At 40.6% G+C, this 14,991-nt stretch overlaps 1 protein-coding gene across 2 annotated transcripts; it reads right to left on the bottom strand.

The window, feature by feature from the left end:
* Positions 1-678: 678 nt before the first annotated feature.
* faxcb (failed axon connections homolog, metaxin like GST domain containing b) lies at positions 679-14,297 on the bottom strand. 2 transcript variants are annotated; one of them, XM_077720746.1, is made up of 7 exons: positions 14,043-14,297; positions 12,199-12,320; positions 10,564-10,699; positions 10,256-10,452; positions 5,426-5,643; positions 4,316-4,432; positions 679-3,350 (listed from the first exon to the last, which is right to left on the bottom strand). In XM_077720746.1, the coding sequence occupies exons 1-7, from the start codon at positions 14,094-14,096 to the stop codon at positions 3,034-3,036; spliced, it is 1,161 nt and encodes a 386-aa protein (XP_077576872.1). In that variant the 5' UTR covers positions 14,097-14,297; the 3' UTR covers positions 679-3,033. The 2 variants fall into 2 exon arrangements, with proteins under 2 accessions (XP_077576872.1, XP_077576871.1); XM_077720745.1 differs by lacking the exon at positions 14,043-14,297 and having other exon boundaries at positions 12,199-12,740.
* Between the last annotated feature and the right edge of the window lie 694 nt (positions 14,298-14,991).

Genomic DNA, 14,991 nt, shown 5'->3' with positions numbered 1-14,991 from the left:
AAGGAATGGCTTTCATTCAAAGGCCTAAAATGTTTTACCAAAAACATCGTCAAAATCATGTTTTCGTATTTTTTTATTGATTATGGTACTAAAATGCAACTAAGTAAAATGTTTTGTTATAATGTGTAAATCTAATTCGTTGACTTTTTAAGATATTTAGTTTTTACTCCATATGGTACAATATATCGATCGAATAGTTGTAATTTACATTTTTTTGGACAACAAATTCAAACATACTCTTTTATTGATTCCCAACTTATGTGCAAAAACACACCTAATGTTTTTATTATTATTATCATTATTTTATAACTACAATCAATGAAATATTTTCCCTCACTATTGGCAGATCAGTGCACTCTAAATATTAAGTGATTGAAACATCTCAGGGTAAATGTGTACACAATATTGTATTAAATCAATCAAAGGCCCTTGAATAAACCCCTAATTGTGGTAGAATTTGTAAAATCGGCAAATGTTGCATCCTTCTCCTTATTCCATTCATTGTAAATCAATGTAATTGGGGTTTTATACCCCTATTTAGCTGACAATTAATATTGAAATACCAATCATCCTTTTGTTACAATGCCTGAATAGAAATGCACCCCAGAGAAATATTTTTTACCAAACATGACAACGTTTTTCAATCGAGTCTCTTTAAAATGATAAAATTTAAAAAAATAGATTTAAAATTGTCATCGCTGTTTATTGACATTATCCAGTTGACCCATTTTATGACAACGCAGCCAGAGTATGATCACTCAGTCTGCTCTACACAACATGGTACATTTTGGTCACACATACAATATTTACATGAAACAAGTAGAGGTGAGATGATATGAGACAATTTCATGATGTTTTGGGAAATCTGGTCCAACTGAAGGAATGGTTTCAAGGGGTTAATAAACCACCACAACAAAGTCATTTTTTTCTCCTTTTCTGTCAGTCCCCCTTTTTGAAATGGGTAAAATATTAGATAGTTCCCCACCACACACAAAGCTTTTTGTTCAGTTTCAGTTTGACATTCTTCTCAATCCAATGCTACAAGGCCCAGGTTAACATTAATTAAATGTTCCAACTGCATAAAATGTACATAAATATTGGCAGCTGATTGCAATGCTGAAGGAACTAAAACATGAAAGCAGCACTTGATCAAAACAGCAAAAGTTATGATCCTGAAATGCTCGGAAAGATTCACGACCGACAATCAAACCATGTGATGCTCACAGTCAATCACGGAAGAAACAAATTAACAAAACAATGCAAACATATTAAGATTTTATCATGACGCTTAATAATAACAGTAATAAAATGATAGAATTCACGAACAACCATGAATATCATTTTTAATTGTAAGGTTTTGCGGTATTTCAGGGTTTATTTCCAATTAATATGTTGTATTTAAAACTTGAAAAATCATCCTGAATGCCCCCAAAATAGAAATTAAAAATCCAAAGGGCATAAATCGGAGTATGCCGCAAATAGAAGACAAAGCAGCACATTGACCCTTTTACCCTCACATCTCAAATGTTAGAAATATAGCCTAATGTAATATTCCCTACCAGATAATACATAGTTTTCACTATTACAGTCAGTGAGCATCAAAATGACTCTCAATGAAGAGTATTTCCATCAATTGTCCACTTGATAACATTCACACATACAGTAACATTCGCCTCCCTACAAAATTAGCACAGTGTGCTGCACAAATGCTATTAAAAAGTATTCAGTAATTTAAATGAATACTTTTTAGTACCAATTTATATAGCCAGTTAGAATCACCTACTTCAACCTTTAGCTACACAAAAACAAGGTGAAAACAAAATTTCACAAGTGCAAAAATAACCTCTTTTCAGAGCTATAAATAAAACATTAATCAAAAATATATATCTATTTGAAATATATGATCTTTTTAAAATAAAAATAAAGTGGCACTGTTGAAATAAACTGCAAACACTTCTTTGATTGAACTGTAGTTGCACTTATTAGTGGTATGTATGTGAGCAAGAGCCATTATTGGTATGGGGCTATTGCCATCTAGTGGTCATTTTGTTAACTACAGCCAAGCTGTTCCTTTCATTTTGGCCAAATTCAACGCTTAAAAAACATTCATTCATCTTCTGAACCGTTCACCATCACAAGGATCGCGGGGGGTGCTGGAGTCTATCCTACCTAGCACAAGGCAGGGGGATACCCTGAATCTGTGGGCAGGGGCACAAGGAGACAGACGGCCAATGACCCTCACACTGATACCTAGGGGCAATTTAGAGTGTTCAACTAGTCTACGCTGCATGTTTTTGGGTTGCGGGAGTAAACCAGAGTGCTCGGAAAAAACCCACTCAAGCCCGGGGAGAACATCCACACTGTAAGGAACGGCGGGGATCGAACCCCCGACCACAGAACTGTGAATCGACGCGCTAACCACTTTCCTACTGGCTCGCACACATAAAATAATTCAATAAAAAAACATGGTTGCAGGCAAAAAGATGCGGAATTTTCATCCGGCCATTATGCCAAAGATCATGATACACGTGTACATGCATACATGTAATATGTAGACATCCATCTAGACAGCCTGAAAATTAAATAACATGACAAAATGTGACTGCTAAATCTGCATAGCTGAGGCATAACAGCTATTCGTTTTTAGCCACCTGATATATCGCAATTTGTTAGAATGGGGTTCATCTTTAAGACAAATGGTAAAATGGTGCTTTGACCTGTACCTTCACGAGCTGTTTACTTGTTGCTCATCACACACAACTTCTTCTACCACACAAATAAGGCAGAGAAAAAAAATGCCACTATGAACGTTGTGACATTTTGGGAAGGAACAAACCAGACAGTAAAATGTAGAGATCTTTTTTCCTTTGCTGTTCCTCTCAATACCCACTTTGTCCAAAAGGAAGCTGTAACGTGTTGTGGATTCAAGACAAGAGTTGAAACAGTAATTCTGTTGTTCCCCTTTGAATGGGTCATTGTGACAGCTGTTCCACCCGCGAGTCAGCTAGCATCCATCTGCCAGTACTATTCACGTCAAACCTCCAGGTCGGGCATGGCTTCCTCCTTGAGCTGAGTTTCATTTTCCGACCCGGTGCCCACATCCGAGTCAAAGAGCGAGTGGTCAGAGTGGGGTGTATGTGTGTGCGTGTGGGCGGCTGAGTGACTGCTGATGTCGCTCTCGTCCAGCGTGTCAGTCCTGGAGAAGAAGTCCACAAAAGCCGTGGGAGAAGCCGTACCTCCACTGCTCTCGCTGTCTCCGTCGTAGTAAAGGTCCTCCACCTCCACAAACCATTCAGGCCAGAACTTCCTGCGCATTCGCTCGCAGAACATGGCTAAGTTGATCAGTTCCCCTAGGAGTACAAGCAGCAAGGTCACTCATTCATTCCCTGTACCGCTTATCTTCACAAGGATCATGGAGTCTATTCCAGCCAGCTATAAGCACCCTGAATGGGTGGCTAGCAAATCGCAGGGTACATGGAGACAGACAAGCAACCATTTAGGCTTACATTCATACGTAGGGGCAATTTAGAATGTTCAGACATGTTTTTGGGGGTACCCGGACGTTTGGTCCACAGACGTTTGGTAGAACGGAGGGGGTGTCGACCGGATGTTTCGTAGAATCTCTATGATTATAATTTTGAGAGTGAGAGATTACCTGGTTGCTCGCTTTCAACAGTAACTCTGTCTCTCTCTCATAATTTGACGGCGAGCGAACCCGGGGACCAAACGTCCGGTCGACGGCCCGTCCGTTCTACGAGATGTCTGGTCAACGCCCCAACTGGTCGACCAAACGTCCGGTCGACCAAACGTCCGGTCGACGAAACGTCCGTCGACTAAATGTCTTTCGACGAAACGTCCTTTCACGGTTTTTGGGACGTAGGAGGAAAACTAAAGTACCCGGAAAAAACCCACGCAGGGCAAGGAAAAGTCCAAAGCTTGAAAAAAAATCCTTCGATCTCTGAACTGTCAGGCTAACGTGCTAACCACTCGATCACCAAGCAGCCATAACAAGATCATATTATTTTTATCGGAGGTGAAGTAATCAAAGGTTGAAACCTGAAAATGTTAAAATTTGGTACCGGATATCATTTTCCGGTGCAGAGGGAAATTACCAGAAGTTAGAAATTCATCAAAATCAACTTTTGGTGACATTAGATCGATGTGAAAAATTCGATTTTGGAATCATGTTGGGAGTTTATTTGATTTCTGGTGATATAACTTTGATGAAAATGACTGTATATTGTTAATGTAGCTGTTGCTGTGTGTTAAGATTTGTTCAATGCCAAACTTTGCAACTTTTTTATGTCATACAAACCTTTAATGAGCTGTTCTGGCCTCGTACCAGGCAGAGTCCACATGGCCTGAGCAAGATGTCCAAACACTGTGGCATCTAACGTGGATACTTTGGAGCCCATAAAGTATTTCTTCTCTCCTATATGTTGCAAAAGATAAAATACATTAGCTTACATTTGAAGAGTTTTTGTGCTTTAATGTAGAAAAAGGACAAACAAAATCAAATAATACGCATTGTCATCCTGGTATGATGTCACCGCACAGACCACATTTACAGTTTGTGCAGAACTTTAAACATAAGGTTATAAGCTTATTTTTTTTAGAATGGGTCTCTTCTGAGGTTTTCTCTGTTTTTCTGCAGTGTTTTTAAAACCTATCTGGGTATTTAGCTCCCAACTCTGGATTTAGACCCTTTTTTGGAGTGGAAAAGTACTGAATTCTTTGATTGCAAAAACATTATTTGCTCTCGTGGAACTCGCTCTGGACTGTAAATGGCAGATGTCCACATTTTTCATTCATTTTCTGTACCGCTTAGCCTTATAAGGGTTGCGGGGGTGCTAGAGCACATCTCAGCTGACTTACTTAACTACGAGGAGACACACTGAATTGGTGGCCAGCCAATCGCAGGGCACAGGGAGACGGACGACCATTCACACTCATACGTAGGGGCTATTTTAGAGTCTTCAACCAGCATGTTTTTGGGATGTAGGAAGAAACTGCAGTAACCAGGGAGAAAATGCAAACTCCACACAGTGAGGACCCACATGGGATCAAATCCTTTTTACTGGTTTAAAAAGTTGTGGGTATGGATTGGCAAAACATACCTTGAAAAAAATGGTTCAAAGCAAAAAAATCTGAATCTGGACATCAACACTTGTTAAGATGAATGAGAACAAAATATACGTGGGAAGCAAACATGTTTAAAGGCTTTGGAGATCAACATATTACCATCCATTGGCCTTTAAAGGTAGAATTTTTGGTGTGATATCTACCCTAATGACTCCAAAATGTCAGATATAAAAAGAAAAAACACTTTTGCTTTGCTTTTGAACCAATTCTTCTTCAATTTATCATTACCTATTAAAAGATAGCATTACTGCATCTGACCCACAAGAGAAAAAGTCCCTCCTACCCAGCAAGGTGGCGAGAGTCCTCATGTCCTTCTCCATCAATGTGTAGACTTCTTCCGTGGAGAAGCGACCGATACCATGGCCGTACATCTCCCTCCGTACCATGCTACCGTTCAGGCGAGTCAACAACCATTTCAGTGTGTCGCTTAGAGGGCCACTCATCGCTAAGAGCTTCTGGGTTTCTTCCAAGTTGTCCACCCACTGACAGTAGGCCATCGTCCTAGAAGAATTAGTGTTATTTATTTTTGCAGGAATAGTTTGATACAGTACACCATTAATTGTATACCATTTCTTGTGACCCTCGTGAAGATAAGCAACAATGAAAAAGCATGAATTAATAAATAGTATTGTAATGAATGAATAGTCTGACTTCCGGGAGGGTAGGCGCTGGCTCGATTCTCGATAGTGGCGGTATGATTGTGAGTGCGAATTGTGATATACCTCGACGTACGAGCACCCTGACATACGAGCAATTCGAGATACGAGTAAAATTTTGAGCAAATAATTATCTCTAGATACTAGACACACTTCGAAATACGAGAAAGCCAGGTGGCCAAGACATGAGAGGCTGTTTATAATTTTAGCGCACTGTCTTTGTCATCTCCTTCGTGTGTAACAGATATCTACGAGCACTGGGCGGAGCAATCACTAATACGAGGAGTATATATTAAGTTTCGTTGGCAAGTGGTCATGGGTTATCCTATTGTGAGGACATTTGTGTGCATCATTTTCGGAATATTTTGAAGGGAATATTAAAGCAAACAACACATCGATAGTGAAAGTCAGGGTGGAGGCGGGACAAATACACCCATCCAAGAAGAAAGGTATCAAACTTTAATACAAAATTATAATTAAGTTTAGTGTAAAGTTAGATTAAACTTATTTTTGAGTGTGTCTGCATCGTAATCCAAGTTCATTTAAATTACTTTACGTTATGAATAGAGCGTGTCGTCCCTCCTGGCTTCCCTTTTCCCATTGTTGACCAGCTGCATGGTTTGATTATGTTATGTAAGTATAAGTCGCTAAGTTTCATGAAACCACTCCTTCCTAAAGAATGAAAGTTTTGTAAGAGCACTCCATCCTCATCCTTTGCCTGCTTCCCTGCATTTGAGTCCAACCACTCTACGTTTCCACGCTCGATGTCGCCAAAGACGTAACAGAATGAATTATTAATAGCAAGCCATTCAGCCAACACACACACTCACACAATAACAAGCTTTATATATTCAACAAAACAGTATAGGAACCGATAAAAAAGCCTACAATGCATGTTTTTGGGACGTGGGAGGAAACCAGTGTACCCGGAGAAAACCCACACGAGCCCGGTAAGAAAATGGAAACTCCACACATTGAGGACTGAGCTGTGATCAAACCCTCAACCCCAGAACCTAACCCCTCGCCCACCGGCCCACTTCCTTTCACCTTATCTATAATATTTTATCCTCATGCTGAGCAACCTATGTCTACTCTGTCTCCCTCTAGTGGAATTAAATCAGACACCACAGCACAGTTCAACGAGTCTTTCATTTCCTCATTTTGCACAATTGTTAAATGCCATGACAATAATCAAATGCTTTCATAATTTAAGCGACATGCAACTCATCCCTATTCCCATTCAGCCCTTTGTCTCTAATAAACAGTTTTACGTCCAGTCAGATTCAGCCGTTACAGAATCAATAAAAGAGCACTGTTTCCTCTGCCCTTCTGCTCTGTATGTTATCAAATTTCCACTTAATGATATCAGCACAATCCATCATGTACTGGTAACATATTGGTTAGATTTGTACAGTTTCAAAAAGAAACCCAGACATTAATAATAGTGTTATTATAATACACAGCTTGCCAATTACATGGAGACTTGGATGCTGTAAATCGGAATGAAGGTTTGGACCTTTCCATGATTGATAAAGAAAATAATAGAAACAGCAATTTTCAATTTTGTGCATTTATGTCGAAGTGAGAGTGTTTTAAACAAGGTTTGGGTCCCCCAAATGTGCTGAAGGTTGTCCTGTGTTTAGACACTAATAAGATTAAGTCTTAGACAGTTATACATCCTTCAAATAGTCTTTGCATAAACAGATTAGTGTGTGACCTCCCCGTTCAGTCCGCCTGTGAGTCTAAGACGTAGGATGACATAATTCTATAGCTAGTCAGGATAGCCACAATAACCCTGTTACAAAGAGCCTGCTCTTATGCATCCTCGATGGAAATGGGATAAAAATCTCTGGCTTATTTGACACTTCTGTCTGGTTGCTCTACACAGCCAGGCACATCTGTCTGGTTATTGTCTTTGGTCCTGAGAGCATGTGCTGTTTTTTGTTTGCAGATTTGAATAGGCCATAAGAGTGCAATTAAGACAACAAAAAAGATCAAAAAGGGATTTTGCTGAAGGGGAAGTAGGTTGCTTTTCTACTCCTGGTTTATTTTGTACTTCATTAGACCCTTACAGAGTTGTCCCACTCTGATTTGAAGTGGCAAATATTTTATGCATAGATAAATGTGTTTTTAGCAATTAAATGGACTGCTTTTGTCCCTTTTCCCATCACTCCAAATAAATGGTGAAAATCAATTAAATTGACATTTTATAATCCTGCTCCACAAAGAAAATAAAAGCATTAATACAGTCGTACACCTACTTACAAAATTAATTGGTGCCAGAACTTTTTTTGTGGCTTTAAAAGTAAGTAGAGCAGTACTTTATATATAAGTTCTCTAATTTGTCCCATAGTGCTCACACAACTATCAACTAAACCCTGTAAAATTGGTCAAAGTGCCCCAATTTTGTATGAAAAATGTGAGAAACACACAAAAATGAAGGAAAATTATACCCTTTTTGATAAATAATAGAATCAATTTTCCAAAATCGGAGGGATGTAAAATCGGAAAATGCTGTTTTATAAACATTTTAGTGTCAAAAAATATACTAAACCAGGAATTTGTACATGGGTGTGTAGACTTCATAACTATTGTATTTATATCAATATTTAAAAACAGACGACACTCGGTATAATTATCTTTCATGTGAATGATAGATACTCAAAGTATCTAAGTATGCAGATGGTGAACTTCTGAGACCTCTGATAATGTACAAAGTCATATTTTTTTTAAAATTACACTGGCACAAGCACAGCCATTTTGCCATGTCAGCTAGAGACATGGGCACACAAACTAATAGACTGTAGCACTGTGGTGTGGGTTTTAATGATGTCACAAGGACAGGCGGCAATCTAGGAAACCCATTGGATTAGCTACAATAGCACCGACATTGATAAAAAGTCCACCTGCACTAAAGGTGGCCAGTTACTAAAAATACTATGTTTTATATGCATTTTCTCCACAATCGCGACTCATTCAATTCTATTTTACATTTACATTTTTTCCACTGTGACGCACATACGAAAGGGGGCATCTGTCCCGCCGTTATCTTTGAATTATTCACGCATTCATTTTCTTATATAAAGAAAGCCCTAGAAAATGTTACATGATGATTTTTGTGGGTCGCTGTGGTGGCCAATTGCCGAATCTTTGTGTCTTTTTTATCCACTTCTCCAAGGGAAGGATTCTAGCGACCAAACAGCACTGCCCTGCCCTACCCTAAATAATTCATCAAGGAGGTGAGCATGTAAGTCTCAAGATGCCACAAGGATTGACTAAAGAGAGCAAGGAAATATAAGATGAGCAGCAACCATTGAGCAAAGTGGGTTCCGGTCAATACATACTGCAAGTAAAATGGATTATCTAGGCACGTTACAATAAAATAGACAATGGGAGTGTGTCCATGTTTGTGTGCACGATCACGCGTATGTATGTGTGCGTGTATGCATGCGTGTGTGTGCATGCATATGTGTGTGTGTGTGTGTGTGTGTATGTGGATACGTGTGTGTGCCCTTATGCATGTGTATATGTGTGTGTGTGTGTGTATGTGTGTATATGTGTTTGTGCGTGTATGCATGTGTGTATACGTGTGTGTGCCCTTATGCATGTGTATATGTGTGTGTGTGTGTGTGTGTGTGTGTGTGTGTGTGTGTGTGTGTGTGTGTGTGTGTGTGTGTGTGTACGTGTGTATATGTGTGTGTGTTGTAGCTTTGACAAAGTAATGGAAAAGTACTGAAGGCTTGGATGTGCAAAGTGATTTCTTCCTCATCCAGTGACTCACCAATGGAATGTTACTGCACCATTCTTATTTCACTAGACTCTTTTTGTTATGATTTTGAAATTAATCTAATTTCATTTTTTGAAAAGAGAATAGGTACAGTGGGAGGAAAAATATTAACTTAGACGAATTTCAACAATCATGTAGGAATTGTTCATAAAATGTCTTATGATTTCCATCGAAACCACAAGAATAAGAGGAACATGGTCTGTTTAAAATAATACCACATAAAAGGTTAAGACTGTAAAATGAATGTAAAAAGGGAGGGAAATGAAAATGACCCAAAGGACGTAATAACTGGTTGACCCTTTTTTCCTAGTAATAACCTTAAGCAAACGTTTACAATTGGTGCAGATAAGACATACACGACCATCAATATCATTTCTGGACCAGCCGTATGCTAGGCTGTCTGATATGAGGACCATGTCACAGCATCTCCTTTGAGTTCATATCAGGACTTTAAATTAAAAAAATAAAAGATGGAGAGGCGTATGAAAGTAATTGTATCTTGTATCTATTTGTTTACGTGTCAAATCAGCATGTAAATAAGTCCGAGACTTAAATTTTGAATAATTATCTTGGATACACATGCTCTTTTTCTCTTGTGCACTTGTGAATCTTATGGCTTGGGATTAATTAACATCTCCAGAGAAAAGTCAAATCCAAAGCTGTACCTTACCAGTATAGATGTTCTTCAACCATTTTGGTGACAGCTCGAGAGACGGCTCTCTCCTCCGGCGTGAGATTGTGGTTAAGGTTGACTCCCAGTTTCTCTTCCAAAAAGTCTACGATGAACTCTGACCCTGAGACCTGCTCATAATTGTACTCCAGCCAAGGCATCTTGCCTTGTGGCGACAGCTTCCCATCAAAATAGTTCTGTAGAAAAAAATCCATAGAATGTCATTTTACGATAAAATACAGAAGATCATTGTGGTTTTCAGGCTTCTTGTTTACTATAGTGCGAAGATAAAAAAAACAAGCACCAACCTGATAGGGCAGATCGACCATTCTCAGATAAGTTTCTATTTTGAGGCAGAAAGGTGAGAGGCTGGGAACACCATTCTTTGGTCTGGAGAATTGATGAAGGATGATGGCATCTTTAGAGTCCAGCTCCTGCTCCTTTCTGCAAACACATTGAATTTTGCATTTAAAATTTGGTAACATTTGGCACCGCATAAGTTGGTGAGTCAAATACAAAATGAGTTCATAATGTGATTTAATCAATACTTGAAAGACTGAGTCATCACTCTGTTTTCAAGAATGGCTGGACAGTTCCCGTACCCTGCCATGCAGTCATACAGTATGTGCTTAAAAACCCTATTGGCTATGACATTCTACTGTATTTCTTGGCGTAAATGAGCCTGGTATGATTTTGATTTTAGGTCAAAGTAACCATTGATGTCACATCTCCTGTATGTCTTCCAACATTAATATTCTACAAAGACACTATCACGAAAAGGGCACTGCATACAATATGAGGTATCTTTTTCTGATTTTTTTTTACCCAAATAATACAAAATTCTCTTAATACAGGGGATTTAAAGTGCTGAAAATTCATTCATTCATTTAATCATTTTCTGAAACACTTATCCTCACAAGGGTCGCAGGGATTCTGGACCCTATCCTAGCTACTCACGGGCAACGGGCAGAGCACACCCTGAAACGGTGGCCAGCCAATCGCAGGGCATAACCATTCACGCTCACACTCCTACCAAGGGGCAATTTAAAGTGTTCAACCAGCTTACCCTGAATGTTTTGGGGATGTGGGAGGGAAACTGGAGTACCCAGAGAAAACCCACACAAGGAATAATGTGAGTCGCTCCTACCACACAAATATAAAAAAAAAAAACAAGAATGATGTCAATATCGACGGAAATGAAGACTAAAAGTCCAAATTTGCCTTCCTGAGTGATTGGTTCCGTGAACACAAATTCTCATCTCAGTACGATGGTGCTGTGTGTTTGTGTCGCTGTCCACTGCCCCGTGGTGCTGAAACTGTTCCTCGAGCACTCACCGAAAAGCACAAACGTACTGTTTCAAATCCAAATCCCCGACCTCTGATCATAGACACTACAGGAGCGCCACCATCAACAAAAACAACAACAACTGCATTCCACCAATATGAAATCACATGTCCCAAACAGAGGATGCTGGTAGGCTGGCGTCAGCCTCTGTCAGCTGCACGTGATTCTGCGGCAGTGCTTTTACGAAATGCAAGGTTATGAGATTGTCATGGAGGAAGTGAGAACGTCACTATTAAGACACAAGGTATTAACACCTGGACTCACAAAATCCCACCATTCCTATCTGTGCATACTAATTATAGTCCATTAATCTGCTTTGCCAACCAAGGACTAATCGTATCACATTACACAAGTAGAGGGATTAAAAAAAGTGGAGTACTGTAAACAATACTGTGTTTGAGCGGCATTTAAAGGTCAGCTGAGGAGTATTCCCTTTCTGTCACGTTCAGGTGCCGACAGGGTGGGCACGTGAACTGGCAGACGAGTGAACGCATGACTTTAATATCATTTTGAGATAAATTTTCGGCAGCAGAAAGGAACTAACCAAACAGGAAGCAGACAGTGAAGTCTGTGTTTTTGGACATTTTCATGAGCCTACCTGATGGCGAGCAGCTCGTGCAGTAAGTAGGCTGCAGCAGCCAGGAGGGCCCCCCCGGTAATGTAGAGGGTCTTCTTCCACCAGGAGTCCGAGCCCAGAGCCGACATGATGCCGCCGTAGTCCTGCAAAGGGAAGGCGATGATGTATCCATACAACGACTGGGGCTGCTCGGACACACACAGCCCGATGGGGAGGCTGTGATTCCGCCCGAGATCCACCACACACGGCCGGGAAGAGGCGAAGCCAGCAGCCCAGTACATCCTCCTTCCCTCCCTCCCTTCCCTCCGTCGGTCACAACCAGCCCTCTTCCTCCACGGCACCGCGCTCCCTGCTAGGCTTCATGTGCGGGCCGCTCCAATCTACGACATGATGGCTTTTAAGGGGGTGTTAGTGTTGTTCCGACGAACCAGAGGGAGTAAACACCTCAATTCTCCCTCCCCAGGAAGAGGAGGATGCTCAGCCTTCCCGGCCTCCAATTCCCTTTGCTCTGAAACGGCTGTCCCCATCGGGTTCAAAGGAGGTGCAGCAGCTTCATTTCCCGAACCGACTTTTCAAAATAAATTCCACCCATTTAGTCTAGCGACACTGGCCCAAGAACATTGCCTCACGGTGATTATCTTTGTCTCTATTCCCTTGATTTGACCAGAGCCTCTAACTGAGACTTGACTGTGAATTTCTGCAAGACTTATTTCTCTTTTAATTGGGAGTCTCGGGCCAAAAAAAGTGCGGCTTGAGTGGTTAGCACGTTGGCCTCAAAGCTCTGGGCTCCTGGGCTCAAATCCAGGTCATGTCCACCTGTGTGGAATTTGCATGTTCTCCTCGGACCTGCATGGGTTTTCTCTGGGTACTCCGGTTTTCTCCCACATTCCAAAGACATGCATGGTTGTCTGATTGGACACTAAATTGCGAGCTAAAGTGTGAGCGTGAATGATTGTTTGTCTCCCTGTGCCCTGTGATTGGCTGGCCAGCAATTCAGGGTACCCAAATTCCACTGGGATAGGCTCCAGCACCCTCTGTGACCCTAGTGAGAATAAAGTGGTTCAGAAAATGAATTTATGAATGAATAGGCAACAGACAATGAAATATCAAAATAGACTGAAAATACAGGAAGAATCTGCACGTGCACAGTCACAAATTATTATTTCCATCAAAATGTGAATTTAATATTATAGCAGTTAAATTAATCTGATCTGTTTTATATTTGGAGTCAAGTCAGCTCCGATGCCCCTGTGTACAGGATAAGCGTTGAACTGTGTGTGTGTGTATTGAAGGATAAACTGCATTTGACATTACATTGCTTTTGTTTTGAAAATTATAGTTGCAATCCGGTTGGAGTGTAACAAATACCGCCTACTTAACAGAGACGGTCTATTGTGTGTTGGAGTGGAAGGGCCGACTACCCCGCCCTAGCGAGTCACTTTATCCCAGTGAGACCAGTGGGACAACAGAATCAACTCAAACCAGCGATACAAATTAAGTTTTCTAATAAAATACCTTTACTTTTAAATTAGACTCGCCATAGAAAACCATCTAAAGACAGCCGTTATTTGTGCAGCTCCACTTAAAAACATCATCTTCAAAATGTTAAGTTTTGATTACAATGTAATCATTTCACAACAATAACATTTGTTTTCCGTAAAATAAGCTCATTATATATTATATCTGTAACAAGTGGCTACTATTATTCAAGATCTTTTATTCTGAAACGTTTGAATTCAACATCGCTTACAGGGTGGCTGTAATGAATTATGTAATCATATCACGCTCATTTCACATTTGATATTCTGTTGGTCGACGCATTTGTTAATAGACAAACTACTGCGAGAATATTGTCTCCTACTCACTCTGGAACAAGCTCGGAAATGCAGGAGGAAATTCATGTTGAAGCCCCCGATCATCGCGTCTTGTTGGACAATGTTGGCCGGGCATGCCTACAGATGGCTACAAACGACAAGCACTTGCACACTCAAAGCAGATTTTGTCAAGATCCTTCCAACAGGTGGCAGCGTGTCTGTCTCAATCACAAAATCGCCTTTAATGGAAGCAGCGGGATGCTTAGCTTTCGTGTGCCGGGAGGACGCACCGCAACTTACTTACTCGCTCCCGCGACATGCATGCGCGCGCACACGCGCGCAGGATGGCAGCAGGACACCAACAAAGGGAGGGAGGGAAGGTTCGCTTAAGGATGAGATTGCAACAGTGGTGGGCCATCAGGGCCCGCAAAGGACTTCTCTGCTGGCCTAAAAAATATCTCAATCACAGACTGATGTTAATTATATTTTGTCCATGAATAGTTCATTAAATAATTCCAAATTGTCTGTCAGATTCCTTTCAATGTTTTTCTCCTTGTTGCAGTTTGAAGATGACGTAGAAAAGTCGTGATTTTTTTTGGTCTTGATGCTATAAAACAGTATTTTTTTCCAAATATTGAGTAACCTTTTTACTTAGTATTGTACATCAACTCACCTTTTTTTCAAGCCATCTCACTCCACTAAAAGTTAACATTTGAAATGCAAAGAATGCTTCATTGTCCCATCTCATTCTCGTAACCTCTTTAACCTCATTAGGGTCGTGGGGGGTGCTGGAACCTATCCCAGCTGACTCCAGGCCAGAGGCAGGGTACACCCTCAATTAGTGGCCAGCCAATCACAGGGCACAAGGAAACAAACAACCATTCACGCTCACTCATACCTAGGGGCAATTTTCAGTGTCCAATCAGCCTACCATGCATGTCTTTGGAATGTGGGAGGAAACCAGAATACTCGGTGAAAACCCACGCAGGCCCGGGGAGAA

The sequence above is a fragment of the Stigmatopora nigra genome, chromosome 7, assembly GCF_051989575.1.
Source record: "Stigmatopora nigra isolate UIUO_SnigA chromosome 7, RoL_Snig_1.1, whole genome shotgun sequence".
NCBI classification, from domain to species: Eukaryota; Metazoa; Chordata; class Actinopteri; order Syngnathiformes; family Syngnathidae; genus Stigmatopora; species Stigmatopora nigra.
This window is presented reverse-complemented; position numbering and strand designations above follow the sequence as displayed.

Excerpts from the sequence above, each read along its gene's own strand:
- faxcb (XM_077720745.1), bottom strand. The coding sequence starts at position 12,458 with ATGTACTGGGCTGCTGGCTTCGCCTCTTCCCGGCCGTGTGTGGTGGAT. Across the intron at positions 5,644-10,255 it reads GTTGAAGAACATCTATACTG|GACGATGGCCTACTGTCAGT; the intron begins GTAAGGTACAGC and ends TAATTCTTCTAG. Across the intron at positions 4,433-5,425 it reads GACTCTCGCCACCTTGCTGG|GAGAGAAGAAATACTTTATG; the intron begins GTAGGAGGGACT and ends TGCAACATATAG.